The sequence below is a fragment of the Panthera leo genome, chromosome A1, assembly GCF_018350215.1.
Source record: "Panthera leo isolate Ple1 chromosome A1, P.leo_Ple1_pat1.1, whole genome shotgun sequence".
Classification (NCBI taxonomy): domain Eukaryota; kingdom Metazoa; phylum Chordata; class Mammalia; order Carnivora; family Felidae; genus Panthera; species Panthera leo.
The window spans coordinates 158,491,816-158,505,497 of NC_056679.1; the positions used below are offsets into that span (position 1 = coordinate 158,491,816).

Here is a 13,682-nt window from a genome sequence, read left to right on the forward strand (position 1 = left end):
CAAACTGCGGCGCCCGCAGCCCGGGGGAATCCAGAGCCAGGTTTTGTGATCTGCCTGCATGTAGAGGCCGCGCCCGGAACCTGTGGCCTGAGGACTTGAACCCGGGCATTTCGGACCCTGCGGGGGTCCTCGCCCTCGCTTCAGTTGGCTGGCCAACGACCGCAAGGGACCACTCTGTTGTGGGCATGACCCACAGCCCCTACTCCCTTGGGTCTTGGCGAAGTGGGCAATCTGGAACCAGTCTCCCCAGGGAAACCGAAGCTTCGCATTCCGGGGAGCGACCTGCGCCCGCAGGCGCGAGCTCTGCCTTCAGATCGCTGTCTCAGTGGCACCTGTCAGCAAGGCCTCTTTTCACCACGCCGTCTTAATTAGCTCTCCACTCACTCTCCATCACATCACCCTTTAATGCTCAGCGGGACAAATCTTTTAGTCTTGTGTGCCTTCTGTGTCTGTTTATTGTCTGTCTGTGCAATGTCCACTACACGGGGCAATGGTCGTTGTTTTTTGGGCGCAGTGTCCGGCTCCGGCGCCTAAGACTTGGCCGGGCCGGCAAGCAGTAGACCGTCACATTTGCTAAATGACTGACTACTGTCCCCCAGCACTGAAGAGCTCGAGCAGCCCCACTTTCTGGAGGGGCGGGGCCTCGTCGGGCCCCGCCCACGAGGCTGCCTCCAGCTCTAACCTGCTCCTCCCCTTCCTCTCTCGAGAGGTGGCCTCGGGCGGTGCGGTGTTTTTCCCTCTGGCCTCCCTCGCTGTTTCTGCAGCTGTTGCAAAACCCGGAGCAGCGGAACCTCAGAGCGGCGGAGCGGCGCCGCCCCTCGCTGCACCTCCCCGACAGCCCTCCGCGGCCGCGCTGGGCATGCTCAGTCGACAGGGCCGCTTCAGTTCTTGGAGTAGGAAGCTTGGGCGCTTAGGCTGTAAGGAGCCGCGGCGGGGGGAAAATGGATCCCTTTACTAACGGTGAGTAGGCAGCCAGAGGCGTCGGGGCCGGGACTCTCTGGGGAGCAGAGGGACATTGGCTGTCGTGACACGCGGGGTCGGTCGGGCTGCAGTCGCTCTCCACCGTGGGCTTCTTCCCACGAGGGTTTAGGGGAGGTGGAAGCCGACTGGGGAAGGCAGCTAGAGGCTGGGGTGGGTGGGCGAGCGGGCAGAGGCCGGCGCGGGACTAGGGGCTGGCGTGAAGGTCAGTGCCATCGCCTGCCGAGGATCAGGAGGCGTCGGGTGCCGCCAGACCCGCTGCGCGGCCAGGTGGGCGAACAGCAAAGTTTGGGTTGCTTTGCGCAGAGGAGGGGAAAGTTGGCCGCGAGGGTTTGCCCCTGGAGAAGACGGTTGTCGGCCTCGGCTCTTTGGCAGGAAGGGTTAAGCCTCGGTCACTGCCAAACCAAACTTCTGTGGTGCAAGGAGAGAGGTCTCCCCTGTCCTTCCTCGAGTTGCCGGCGTGACTTTTCCTAATGGGGCGGGGTGGGGGGTGGGGGGCTTTGCAGGTTAATTTAGTGGAAGGAAGGGAAACTTGCGGAAAGGCTTGCATAGTCCTGTTCTGTGCCCAATAGGTGCCCGCCCGCATTGGCACCCTCCCCGCTGTTGCTGAGGCACTCCGCAGGGCGTTCAAGCTTCCCTTCACGGGTTTCTGATAATACCAGTGTTTCAGTCTAAGGCTCATGAAATATCAGGGGTCCGTCATGGTGATATCACAATGTGACTTGAGGGGAGAGTCAAAGCAGGAGCCTGCAGGATGCCCTGCAAACAGCCACAGCTCTGTACTGAATGGACAGAATAAATCCCACCCTAGTTAAAACCGATGGCTTTTGTTTGGACCAGAAGTGCCAGAGTCACAATACAGGGGTGAGATGCGTTACCATTTTGTGGCGTTGAGTATATGGATTCCCTTTTGGGGCAGAGAGTAGGAATACTGCCAGTAAGGGAGAATTCACAGTGAAACTAGACGATTTAGTCCCTAGTTGACATGTGTTTTCTTGCGGGTGGTTGGTTACTTAAGGTAGACAGTTTGTCGCATTAATAGAAGCCAACATCTACTCCTGTTTAGGTGGGTCACTTGCCACTCAAGAGACAGAGACATTGTCCACTATATCCCAAACCCTAGCCAGACTTTGTCGTGTGCTGTGCTTCATTCATGGGACTGCGAATTACTCGAATTACTCGTTCTTTTCTCCTTGTCCTTAATTCAGAATGCTTTATTCTACTGCCATCTTCCTGTCTGTACTAATTAGGCTTAAAGATGACAACTTTATTTCTGAATTTTTTTTCTCGTTCAGGTTCTATTTGTTATTACTATTGCTCTAAAAATAGTCGGGTAAAGTTACCAAGAATTAAGGAAAATTTGAGCTAAAAGTAAACTTTGAGACCATCTAGTATTTTAGTGTAAAATATGTTTGATACAAATCATTAAATCCTTTCAAATGACTATTCCCAGGATTTTTCTTTGTCCTGGTTAGAATACTTGGAGCTTTCATGTTTGTAGGATTTTAAATGTGAACTTTCACTTAAAAAAATTCCCCACAACAAGGCTGAGTCACCCATTTGGTTAAGATTATTGCTAGCTGATGTGGTGGACCTGTGCCTCCAGAATTAAAGTACATTCTCAAGTCTTTGAACTAGGGCCTTTTCTCCGCTTAAAACATGTTCCTCTAGATGTGAATATTTGCCAATTGTCACATTTGAGAGGTGAATGGAAAGTCCCAGAGAGAAGAACAAAAAGGAAGCAGTGCTTTAACTTTTATGTAGGAAATTGGATTTTTAATCCGTTTCCTATCAGTCTTCCAGATTTCCAGAATCTGTTGGAGACAGTTTGACAGTGCATCATTTTAATATGTTAATCACTCCTTGGAAGCTTATCTAGTGTCCTTTACAAAGAAATAGAAACTACAATATCTAAAGTAAAAAAAATTAGCTCCTAGCAATTTAAAGTGCTTTTCAGGTTTAAGCACTGGACTGGTTATTTATTTCAGAACTTTTGAAGGATAGCTGTACAATTTTCTAGTGTCTTTAAACAGGACTTGGTATAGTGGAAAGTATGTTTATCTTTGTACTTAATCCTGTTGAGTACAAAGGATAGGTACATCTAATTCTTCTCCCCTAGGTCTGGGTGTCTTGGTGTAGAGTATTTCATTATCCATTGAATTTATAATCACAGGATTTACTGAGCTTGATACTGGCTTTTATTGCACATTCATCCTCTTTTAATAAAATCTTCACCACTTTTTGATATATCCCTACATATATAGAGAGGTGTGAGAGCTTAACAAAACCATTTTCAGCAGTTCAGAACCACATAGCTTCCAATTAAAATCTTGTCAATGGTTTCACCCTCTGACCTAGAAATTTGTAAAGGAGGCACATTTAGTTTGTTTTGTCATTTTGACTGTCAGTACGCATCGATTCCAATACGACTTTCTCTGCTTTCCCAGTTTTCTGTCAAAACTTGCTGTGTGTGTGGTTCATTTTTCTTGGGCACTGCTCTCTGCCTGCTGATAATGGGTTCATTTGATGAGTATCCTATGTTAACCTGTCCAGCTAACATACTGCTGTAATCTATTTAATATGCTTACCTACAGAAAGGGCTTGTAAGAAGGAATCCTAGTGCCATTAGGCTCAGGAGATATTTTTGATCTTGCCCTCGGAAGGGACTGCTGACAATTACATTGAAGACTAGATATCCAGTTTGGTTTTGGATTTTTGGTGACTTTTTATGGGGAGAAAGATGCACTGGACCAGTACTAAAGATTATTTGGCAGTAGCTATTATGTCCTGTTAGGCAGTTAGAGGTGAAACTCTTAAGAAGTAGTAATTTATATATTACCAAAAACAAAACAAAAAATTGCTGGCAATTCTCTAGGTCTTTTGATAGATGTACTAGATTAGGGCAAGTGATTATTTGGTGACTGTGTAGCTTTATTTCTCTTTATTTCTTTATTCTCATTTACATATAGGATTTGGGTATTTCAAAATAATTTAAATTCATGTTAAGGAATGTAAATGCCAAAGCTCACTCTTAGAATATGATTAAGGAGGTCTGAGGTTGGGCCTAGAAATGTACAACTTAATTTTGAGGATACTAGAAGTATTCACCAGAAGGGAGCTTTTGAGAACTTTATCAGGTAGGCAAATTCAGGATTTAGATGTGTACTGATCGAAAAGGACTTCTTTTCCTGCCGTGTATATACACACACACACACACACACACACACACACACACGTTTATATATAAACATATATATAAACATACACATATATGTATATGTTTTTGTGTATATGTATTTATATATTTTTCCCCTTTGCTTTCTAGTTTGTGGTATCTAGAGGATGGAGAAGCATTGATATTTTGAAGTCCCAGAACTGAAAACATAAGTTAAACAGTTTGTCTTTTTTTCTTATGAACAAAGCCCCAAGGAATCACTTTGGTACTACAACCTGGTATATGATCAAACAAGGGGGATTTACCTGTCTTAGAAATGGTTTTGTTTTTGTTTTTAGATTGGCATCCAATCAAAAATATTACCCAACTTCCAAAATGAGAAGTTGGACAACAAATTAGATATTCATAGGCTGTAGTATAAAATTGTGATTTCATCTTTTTTTTAAATGTTTATTTTTGAGAGAGAGCGTGAATGGGGAGGGGCAGAGAGGGCGGGGGGGACAGAGGATCTGAAGCGGGTTCCACGCTGACATCAGAGAGTGCAATGAGGGGCTCGAACCCATGAACCATGAGATCATGACCTGAGCCAAAGGAAGTTGGATCATGACCTGAGCCAAAGTTGGCCGCTTAAAGGACTGAACCACCCAGGCACCCCCATCTTTTTATCTTACAAATAACACTTGTCCTATAGTTATGCATTTCTTTAAAAAAAATTAGCATCATCTGTCAAAAATATGAGCTTACCATACGTATGTGCATATATATATATATATATATATATATATATATATATGCACACACACTATTTCTTTTGTGATAAATAACCATGTTGAAAGAAAATCCTTAAAAAATGGAAGATCATAGTTTCTCTATGTGATTGAAGTTAAAATATGTTTTTATCCTCTGTCTTGAATGTTCTGTTTCATTTAAGTGAAATAGGACTGTATAGGAATCAAGTATTAACATGATTTAATATTCTAGGGTTGAGGCTATAACTAGAAACTATCCAGTTTTTAAGGAAAACAGTGGAGGCGGGGGCATAGTCCTTTGCTTTGTAACAATTTCCAAAAAAGGAGTGTCTTGAGACAAACAGCATATTTTAGGAGCAATTAAAATAAGCTTGTCTACAGATGATCCTTGAGAATTGAAAGATATATAACTAGAGAGATTGGTTATAAGGAAATTACCATATAGAAAATAAGCCAGGGGTGATTTCCTCTTCAGGAGTTCATTCAAACACTGTTTTTTGAACGCCCACTTACAAGTAGATTTTTTGCTGGGCACAGTTGCAAGAAACCCACAAACCTGTTATCAGGTAATGCTGACCTCAATGAGAGAAATGAAATGGAAGAATCTAGTTTTGCTTTCATGCTAATATAAAACTAAGAAATCTAGAAGAAACAAACAAAACAATAAAACGTTAAGATAGTTTTCTAATTATGAAATAAATGTACAGAATTGTATTAAAACCTGTTCATATAACATTTGCCACCAATAAGTTCACATTTCTAATGATGCGGTATGATACTCCTGTTAAGGAGTGAAAACATTTTCAACCCTTTCTGTGAAAGCGTTAGGAAATTGAGATATGAAGGAATTTATCCAAGGTTACCCTTGAAGTTGTGATGGAGCTACATTGGGCCCATGGCTTTTGGCAGTAGAGATGAGGACAGTGTAGCCATGTTCTGTCAGGTAGTTACCTCATGTCTTGAAAACTGTAGGAAGTCGGAGCTGGAGCTAATAATACCAGTAGATCTTTCCATAATATTATTGGAGCAACCAGAGAATGTCTTTTTTCTTTTCTTTTCTTTTCTTTTTTCTTTTCTTTTCTTTTCTTTTCTCTTTTCTTTTTTCTTTTCTTTTCTTTCTTTTCTTTCTTTTCTTTTTTTTTTTTTAATTTGAGTCTCTAGCTATATACCTTTTCTGAGCATTCACAGGAAACCAGGAATGAGAATGGAGGGAAATTTTGGAGGCTTTGTGGTGGTTCAGCTCCTTGTATATCTGGTGGCCTTTGTGAAAAAAGCTGCTCATTGCCCTGGTGTTTCTGTGCAGTAAATATGACAGAAACAAAATAGTTCTTGTTCCTGAATCTATGGAAGGATGGTCAGGATTCCCTTGCAGCCTTATTTGTTGTTGTAATCCGTTCGTGATTGTCCTGGTAGCACCTGTAGGACTTTGAAACCAAAGATCTTTAGGGAAAATTGAGACTTAAGAGAATTAGTGATGAAGATGAGAGAAATGTAGAGATTTAAGGTAAAGGGGGAAACTGATAAGGCATAGATTTCCAAAATGGTCATACCTTGAGCCTTGCAAATCTTTGAGAAGTTAGTTTAGTTTGGGGAGCAGGACACTGATGTATGAGGTCAAAAGATGGAGGAGTTGGGTTTGGAAGGGGCAAGTAGACAAAAGGACTGATTAGACAAAAGGAATTGAGGAGTAAGGGGATGAGTGAGTTAAGAATGGCATTTGGAAACCTTAGAAGGAGATAGAAAACATTTGACACAAGTTTAATCATGCTACATATTTCTCTCTATCATAGTCAGAAAATGCATAGTCACTTGTGAGTTAAGACTGTTCTCTCTACTGAATGTGAAGAATATAGAGCCATTGACTTCTTTTTTTAAAGTTTATTTATTTATTTTGAGAGAAAGAGAGAGATGGGCAGGAGAGAGAATCCCAAGCAGGCTCCACACTATCAGCATGGAGCCTGAGGTGGGGCTCGGTCTCATGAACCGTGAGATCATGACCTCAGCTGAAATCAAGAGTCAGATGTTTAACCTACTGAGCCACCCACGTGCCCCTAGAGCCATTGACTCTGTAGGACTATCATGATAGTAGTCACTGTTTTTTATTACCTGTTTTTGCTCCACTTTTGTACTGATGCTTATGAGTGAACAATGAACCAATTTATATTTTTAAAATTTTTTTTAATATTTTTATTTACTTTTGAGACAGAGAGAGACAGAGCATGAGCAGGGGAGGGGCAGAGAGAGACGGAGATACAGAATCCGAAGCAGGCTCCAGGCTCTGAGCTGTCAGCACAGAGCCTGATGCAGGGCTTGAACTCACAGACTGTAAGATCATGACCTGAGCTGAAGTCAGATGCTTAACCGACTGAGCCACCCAGGTGCCCCTACTTTTTTTTTTTTTTAATTTTTTTTTTTTTAACGTTTATTTATTTTTGGGACAGAGAGAGACAGAGCAAGAACAGGGGAGGGGCAGAGAGAGAGGAAGACACAGAATCGGAAGCAGGCTCCAGGCTCTGAGCCATCAGCCCAGAGCCCGACGCGGGGCTCGAACTCACGGACTGCGAGATCGTGACCTGAGCTGAAGTCGGATGCTTAACTGACTGAGCCACCCAGGCGCCCCTACTTTTTTAAAGTCTTTTTTAATGTTTATTTATTTTTGAGAAAAAGTGAGTGCTAGTGGGGGAGGGGCAGAGAGGGAGACACAGATTCTGAACTGAGCTGTCAGCACAGGGCTGGATCCGGGACACAAACCCGTGAACTGTGAGATCATGACCTGAGCCGAAGTTGGATGCTTAACCCACTGAGCCACCCAGGTGCCCTATGAACCAATTTATTTTTTAAAAATTTCAACCCTTGCATCTAAACTTGGAGGAAACCAGTTCATTGACCAAATAAAGAAAATTCAGGCTTCTAAGGGAGTTTGAAAAAACAATGGAGAAGTAAGTTCAGTTGTACAAGGCTCTTTGAAGTCTTTTCCTTTAGTGTGTATTACTGCTTAATGAAGGTCTCCTGGGCATTCCTTCCACATATGTCAAGAATGCAGTCACCAAAACAAAATTTAAGCCAGTTGTCTGGACTTTTGTGGATTGGGGATTGGACAGACCAGAGTTTTCTCTAGCCCCCTGGTGCTGTCAGGGAGGCCAAACCAGTGATCTGGGATGAAGGGAGTTAAAGGCTTCCTTATGCTTCTCTGGGGAGAATTTCATAAACTGGGCTAAAGGAGAATGACAACTACAGTGAGAGAATGGGTATTTTTGTGGGTTGGGTGTGCTCCTTTCCTTCCTAGATCTTGCAGCAAATAATGGCCAGGGCTCTGTGGTAGTGTTTCGTAAACAACTGTCTTAGGCATTCACTGTCCTAGACCAACTTTCAGGTGGGCAGGGAAGCTTTGTGGGGGGGCGGGGGGGGGGGGGGTAATGGTATTTCTCACAGCTGAAACTTATTTCCTAAGATTTAAAATAGCTGTTAGAACAGTCATCATCTCAACAGCATTGCACCACTCCAGGGTTTTCTTCAGAGGAAAAATGCATGGTGATTAGTGGGAGTGATTGAAGAGAGAAAATTGTTTTAAAGATCTTTCTTTAACTTGGTATTGGTAGTGGGATTCGAAGGCAGAAGTTGTTTGATCCTTGTCTGGTTTCTTCTTGTTCCATAATTGTCAGAATGCCCTCAGTGATTTAGGGGGGCTGCTGTGGACCTTAGAGCCTGGTGGAAGGAATGAGTATGTCCAAGATTTATCAAAATAATGTCCATGAGCTTGGGCTGCTTCCTTTTTATACTTATTAGCAGTATTTTCTCTGCCCTTTAAACTAAGTGCCAAGTACCTAAGCCCTTTGGGCCACTGACATTGTCCTTTCAGTATCTAGATTGGCTGGCTAGATTAAGAAAACAACTCCGCGTGGATGTAGTGAGTGTTAGTAGGAATAAGAAATGCTTTGCTGTTTACAACAGCAGCCTCACATCCATCTTCCTTAGTACAGGTTACTGTGAGAAGCTTGTAAGTTTTCATTTGGAGGAAGCACACAGAAAAATACTTGAACGTAGAAGGAGGGTCCAGTCTGACTTGGGGATTAGATGATAGTGTTTTGAAGTAGGTAGAAATAAGCACATGTTCACTACAGTGTAGCTAACTTTGCTCTAGTGCAGTTCATTGCAGTTCGGTACATGGTTGTAGTTTAATTAACTGCCAATTCAGGAAACATTGTTGAGATAAAAACTTGAATTCACGCATAGAAGCTTTTCTTGGCAGATAATGAAATGACAGTGACTATTGGTGGACAAAAATGTAGTTATAATCCCAGACTTTTGGATAATCACCACTATATTTTTCAGTGGGTTAATGATAGTCAAATTAACCCTCAGCAAGTTGTAAATTGATGGCAAAGTTTTTACTATGAAGATTTAAGATTATCATTTACCTTGAATTTTATCAGTCTGATGAGTCAGATGGAAAAGTATTTCAGAATTATCAGCAAAATAGTTTTTTTTCAAATCCCTCTGACATCAGGTCTAGCAAATTTATTCACCAATTGAGGTATTTTCTAGCTCAAAAGCATTCTGCATACACTGAAGAGTCCTCATAAATTTTCTTTGCAGACCTCATTCGGTGATAGGCATTCTCTTTAAATCACTCACAGGTATTTTTTATGCCTAATGCCATTTTTCATTTTATATAATGAATACGTTATACGTATATGAATATGTTAAGATTCTTTTGGAACTATATCCAAATATTTGATGGAATTAAAAATAAACCTTTTAGCTTTAAATCTTTACAAAGTATTTGTAGTTATGTAGATTTACCTGAAAGATTGATGAGCATAAGTATTTAGGATGCATTGACAATTTCAATTACTTTTTATGGCTAAATCTTTCTCAGAGGTGCCCTGAGGATTGTCAAGGACTGTGGGACTTATGTTATAAGGAAATATTTTAAAAATTACTATATGTGATAAAGATTATAAATTTGATTGGAGGATAAGTTCAATATAAATATAAACATTATGGTAAATAATGTAGCCTAGAAAAGAAAAGAAAATTGAAAACTAAGCTACAATAATTTTAATTTTTCCCCATAAGAATATTAGCTAACTTTTAAGTGAATAAAATGGCATGTCTTTTTGTGAATTCTGATCCTTATGACAATACTCTGTACTGTTTGTCTGTATTCTTTAGTCCATGGGATATCTTGTTGCACTTGTTAAATTGATGTGTTTTAGGTGCCCTCTGGCCAGAATTTTAAGTAGAGTATTTCCTCTGTGGAATTGACAGTGTTTTTGAATGGTGGTTGTTCAATAGAATTAAATGGTTATTGCTAGGACTTTGTACATTATTGTAAATTTTATATTTTCTTGGTTCTTTATTCCATTATAACAACTGGAGAAAATAAATACAGAAATGAATACACACACACACACACAGAATTTATTGTAGAAAAATTTTTTTAGATGAATGCTTGGTCTTAAGTCTATTTTATAGAAACCAGGTAATACCGGGATTCAAATGTATTTTTGTTGTTCTTTATTTGCTTTTTTCATTTTGAATTTCTTCCTTTTTACATCTTGCTAATGCTTTTCTTCATTTCTTATTTTTATCAAGACTAAAAATATTACAAACCAAAATTAGTGTTCCATGTCTCCTTGGTCCATTCTTCTTTTGGGGAATCAGCACTGGGGGTCAGAGAAGAAGCCCAGAGGGATTATTTTAATACAGATTCTTCTTGCATACCATTTTAAACTGCATCAGTTAACAAGTATTTTTTAAATTTGTTTTTGACAGGTCCCTACTTATCTCTTCTTTTAAAAAAATAATAGTTTTTAAAAAGATACCTTTCTCAAATAAATATATTAAAATATACCTTCACTATGTGCTAACTTGTTCCAAGCTTTATTCTTTTTTTTAATTTTAAATTTTTTTTTAACGTTTATTCATTTTTGAGAGACAGAAAGAGTGCAAGTGGGGAAGGGGCAGATAGAGGGAGACACAGAATCCGAAGCAGGTTCCAGGTTCTGAGCTGTCAGCACAGAGCCGGACAAGGGGATCAAACCCATGAACCACGAGAACATAACCTGAGCTGAAGTTGCATGCTTAACCGACTGAACCACCCAGGTGCCCCCTAAGCTTTATTCTTAAAGCTGGAGTCAAGTAAGAGTGCAGTATTGTCTCTGTTTGCCCTTGGAAAGCTTACATCCAGCAGAATAAATTTTGAAGAAAGGTATATGAACACACAATTTAGTATCCTCTCTTCGAAAACGGTCAGGTTTGGAGGAGCACTGGTCCTATCCCACACTGCTTTCCTTAAATAGTTTTGGTTTTATACTTTTATTTTTTCATTTGGAGATCTACCCATGAATCTACCTCCTTTTGTAAGACTACTATCGTGTAGCATAATAGTGCAAAGTAATTCATACTGCCGGCCTTCAAATCCTGGCTCCTTACTCACTGGCTCTGTGACTCTTAAAGATAATATCAGTGCGCCTGGGTGGCTCAGTCGGTTAAGCATCTGACTTTGGCTCAGGTCATGATCTCCCAGTTCATGGGTTCGAGGCCGGCGTCGGGCTCTGTGCTGACAGTTCAGAGTCTGGAGCCTGTTTCAGTTTCTGTGTCTCCCTCTCTCTCTCTGCCTCTCCCCTGCTCACACTCTGTCTCTGTCTCAAAATTAATAAACATTAAAAAATTTAAAACAAGATAATATAAAGATGTTTTAATATGTTTAGTTAAAAAACTAAAATGTGCACAGAAGCTCAAAACTTTTTCTGATATCACTGAGGTCTAGGAGACATGGTGATATGGCACATTCCTGCCATAGTGAGATTTTGAAAGTTGGGCCACAAATGATATTTCTTGTATCTTGTTTACTAAAGGCTTTAGGTCAGTATAGGATTCTTTCCATTTCATATTTATTAACAATTATGCATTTGTAACACTTGGAGGGAAGTGTTGCCTAAGAGTAGAGGAACTATTCATTTCTACATCCAGTTTAGTTCTTTTTCTGTCAAGCAAATGGAATAAGCACACCTCGCTTCATACACACTTCATACAAGTAGAACTTGTTTTGGTGTTAAATCAGGTATTAAATATATTTTGTCTCTTGGGTGGGGTTGAAACAGGAATTCAAGACTAAAAGGGGTAGTGTTAACATGAAGGTATAGAATAAAGGTACTTCTTTAACTGGTAACAAGGCCTGTATTTCAGACGTCGGGAATGCAAACAAACATGTCTCTAATATAATGTGTTTAAATTCTTACCTGTTTTGTTTGTGTCCTCACAGAAGCTTAATAAGAAACTAGTTTTACTAGTGAATTTATAGTTGTGCTAGTACCTGTGACACTGTATTTTGTTATTATTTTTGCTAAAGGAATGTAACTTGGCAGCCCCTCTTTGGCTCTGAGAATCTGTTGTGATTTATGGCAATTTACCTCCCTACCTCCATCCACCCTGCCAGAAGTCTCTAGGCCTGTTGCCTGTTGTTGTTGTTGTTTTTTTTTCCTCGCTAAGATAATATCCTGAACTTCTGAATCATATAAGGTAGTGATTTTGGACAATAGCAAGGTGAAGGAAGTAAGAAATAATCCTTCAAGTGGCTGTATGGCTGGGTTGCATGGGAACATAGTAGAGGCATTCCTCTCCTTGAGTCACAATTTTTCCTAGGAAGCCTCAGTGTTCAGAAAATAGTGTTTTCTCACAGGAATAAGTTATTGGAGTTCATGTTTCTTCCCAAGAATGTTCAAAGAGGCATAAATGGTATATTATGAAAGCAGAGGTACCATTTGTTTAGGACTCCATTTTCTGAATGGTGAAAACCACATTTCCTGTTCTGTATAAATGTACATGCTTGTTCAGCCAGGAACCATCAATTACATATGACAGAAAGCACACAGTTGTCCTATATTTAGTTCCTAATAGAGTTGGTGCCCAACATAGTGCTCCACACATTAGATACACATATTAGATGCTCATTAAATGTTATCTGAGACTAATATTACTTCATGCAACTCCAGAACAAACTTTAAGTAACAGTTGTGTTTCATTTTTACTTTTTCAATTTTTTTTCCCAAGTAAAGTTGAATTTCAGTGCTCTTTTCCTTTTTCTTTAAATTTCTCTAAGACAAGTAGAGTAATTCCAAATCAGTTTTTTTTTGAATATTCTTATCAGTGCTCATTCAGCTTTCTTTTCCACTGAAACGCCTTTCCAGCACCTGCTTTTTCCAGACCCTGTGCTTTGTACTGGGAAGATAGTGCTAAATAAGAAATGGTCGTAGTGTTTGAGGGGAAGCAAGATGAAAGTTAGCAGGTTTGCATTTGAGACAAAAGTGATGCAGTTAAATCAGTTTCTTTTCCTGCAGTCCTGTGGGGCCTTCTGGCTGGCCTACTCTTGGGGACTTTGCCCTTCATTAGTGAGCCACAAAGACAAATCCCAAGCCAATTAAATGAGACTTTTAAAAAGGAATTTCCTACTATCCCAGAATTGGGAAGAAGGCATGAATTGGCCATGTATAAGCATTCGTGTGGCCTTATGGGTAGAATAGAGTAGGTGAAACTACGTCATGGCTGTCAATCAGGCAAAACCATTGAGAGGCAGGGGTTATTAGTCGACACAACAGAATAACTAATGGTTGAAGTGTATTACAGCATGAGCTGAGATATGAAAGTATGAATATTAGACATGACACTAACCAGGAGGAAGAAAATGTGGGTTTCTGTCCCGAGGTTAATCAAAGGATAAAAATTAAATGACATTTTGAGAAAAAACCTGAAACAACTCCTTAGTGGCCAAGTAA

At 40.5% G+C, this 13,682-nt stretch overlaps 1 protein-coding gene across 2 annotated transcripts in view; it reads left to right on the plus strand.

Annotated features, from left to right (window-relative positions):
- Positions 1-862: 862 nt before the first annotated feature.
- LOC122223115 (leucyl and cystinyl aminopeptidase) overlaps positions 863-13,682 on the plus strand; it is a 101,203-nt gene continuing 88,383 nt past the window's right edge. The window contains exon 1 of one of the 2 annotated variants that reach the window (XM_042944264.1): positions 863-960. In XM_042944264.1, coding sequence (XP_042800198.1) covers positions 942-960 — 19 coding nt within the window. In that variant the 5' untranslated portion in view covers positions 863-941. Of the gene's footprint in view, positions 961-1,362; positions 1,843-13,682 lie in introns of those variants that run through there. The other variant, XM_042944273.1, reaches the window with a different exon arrangement.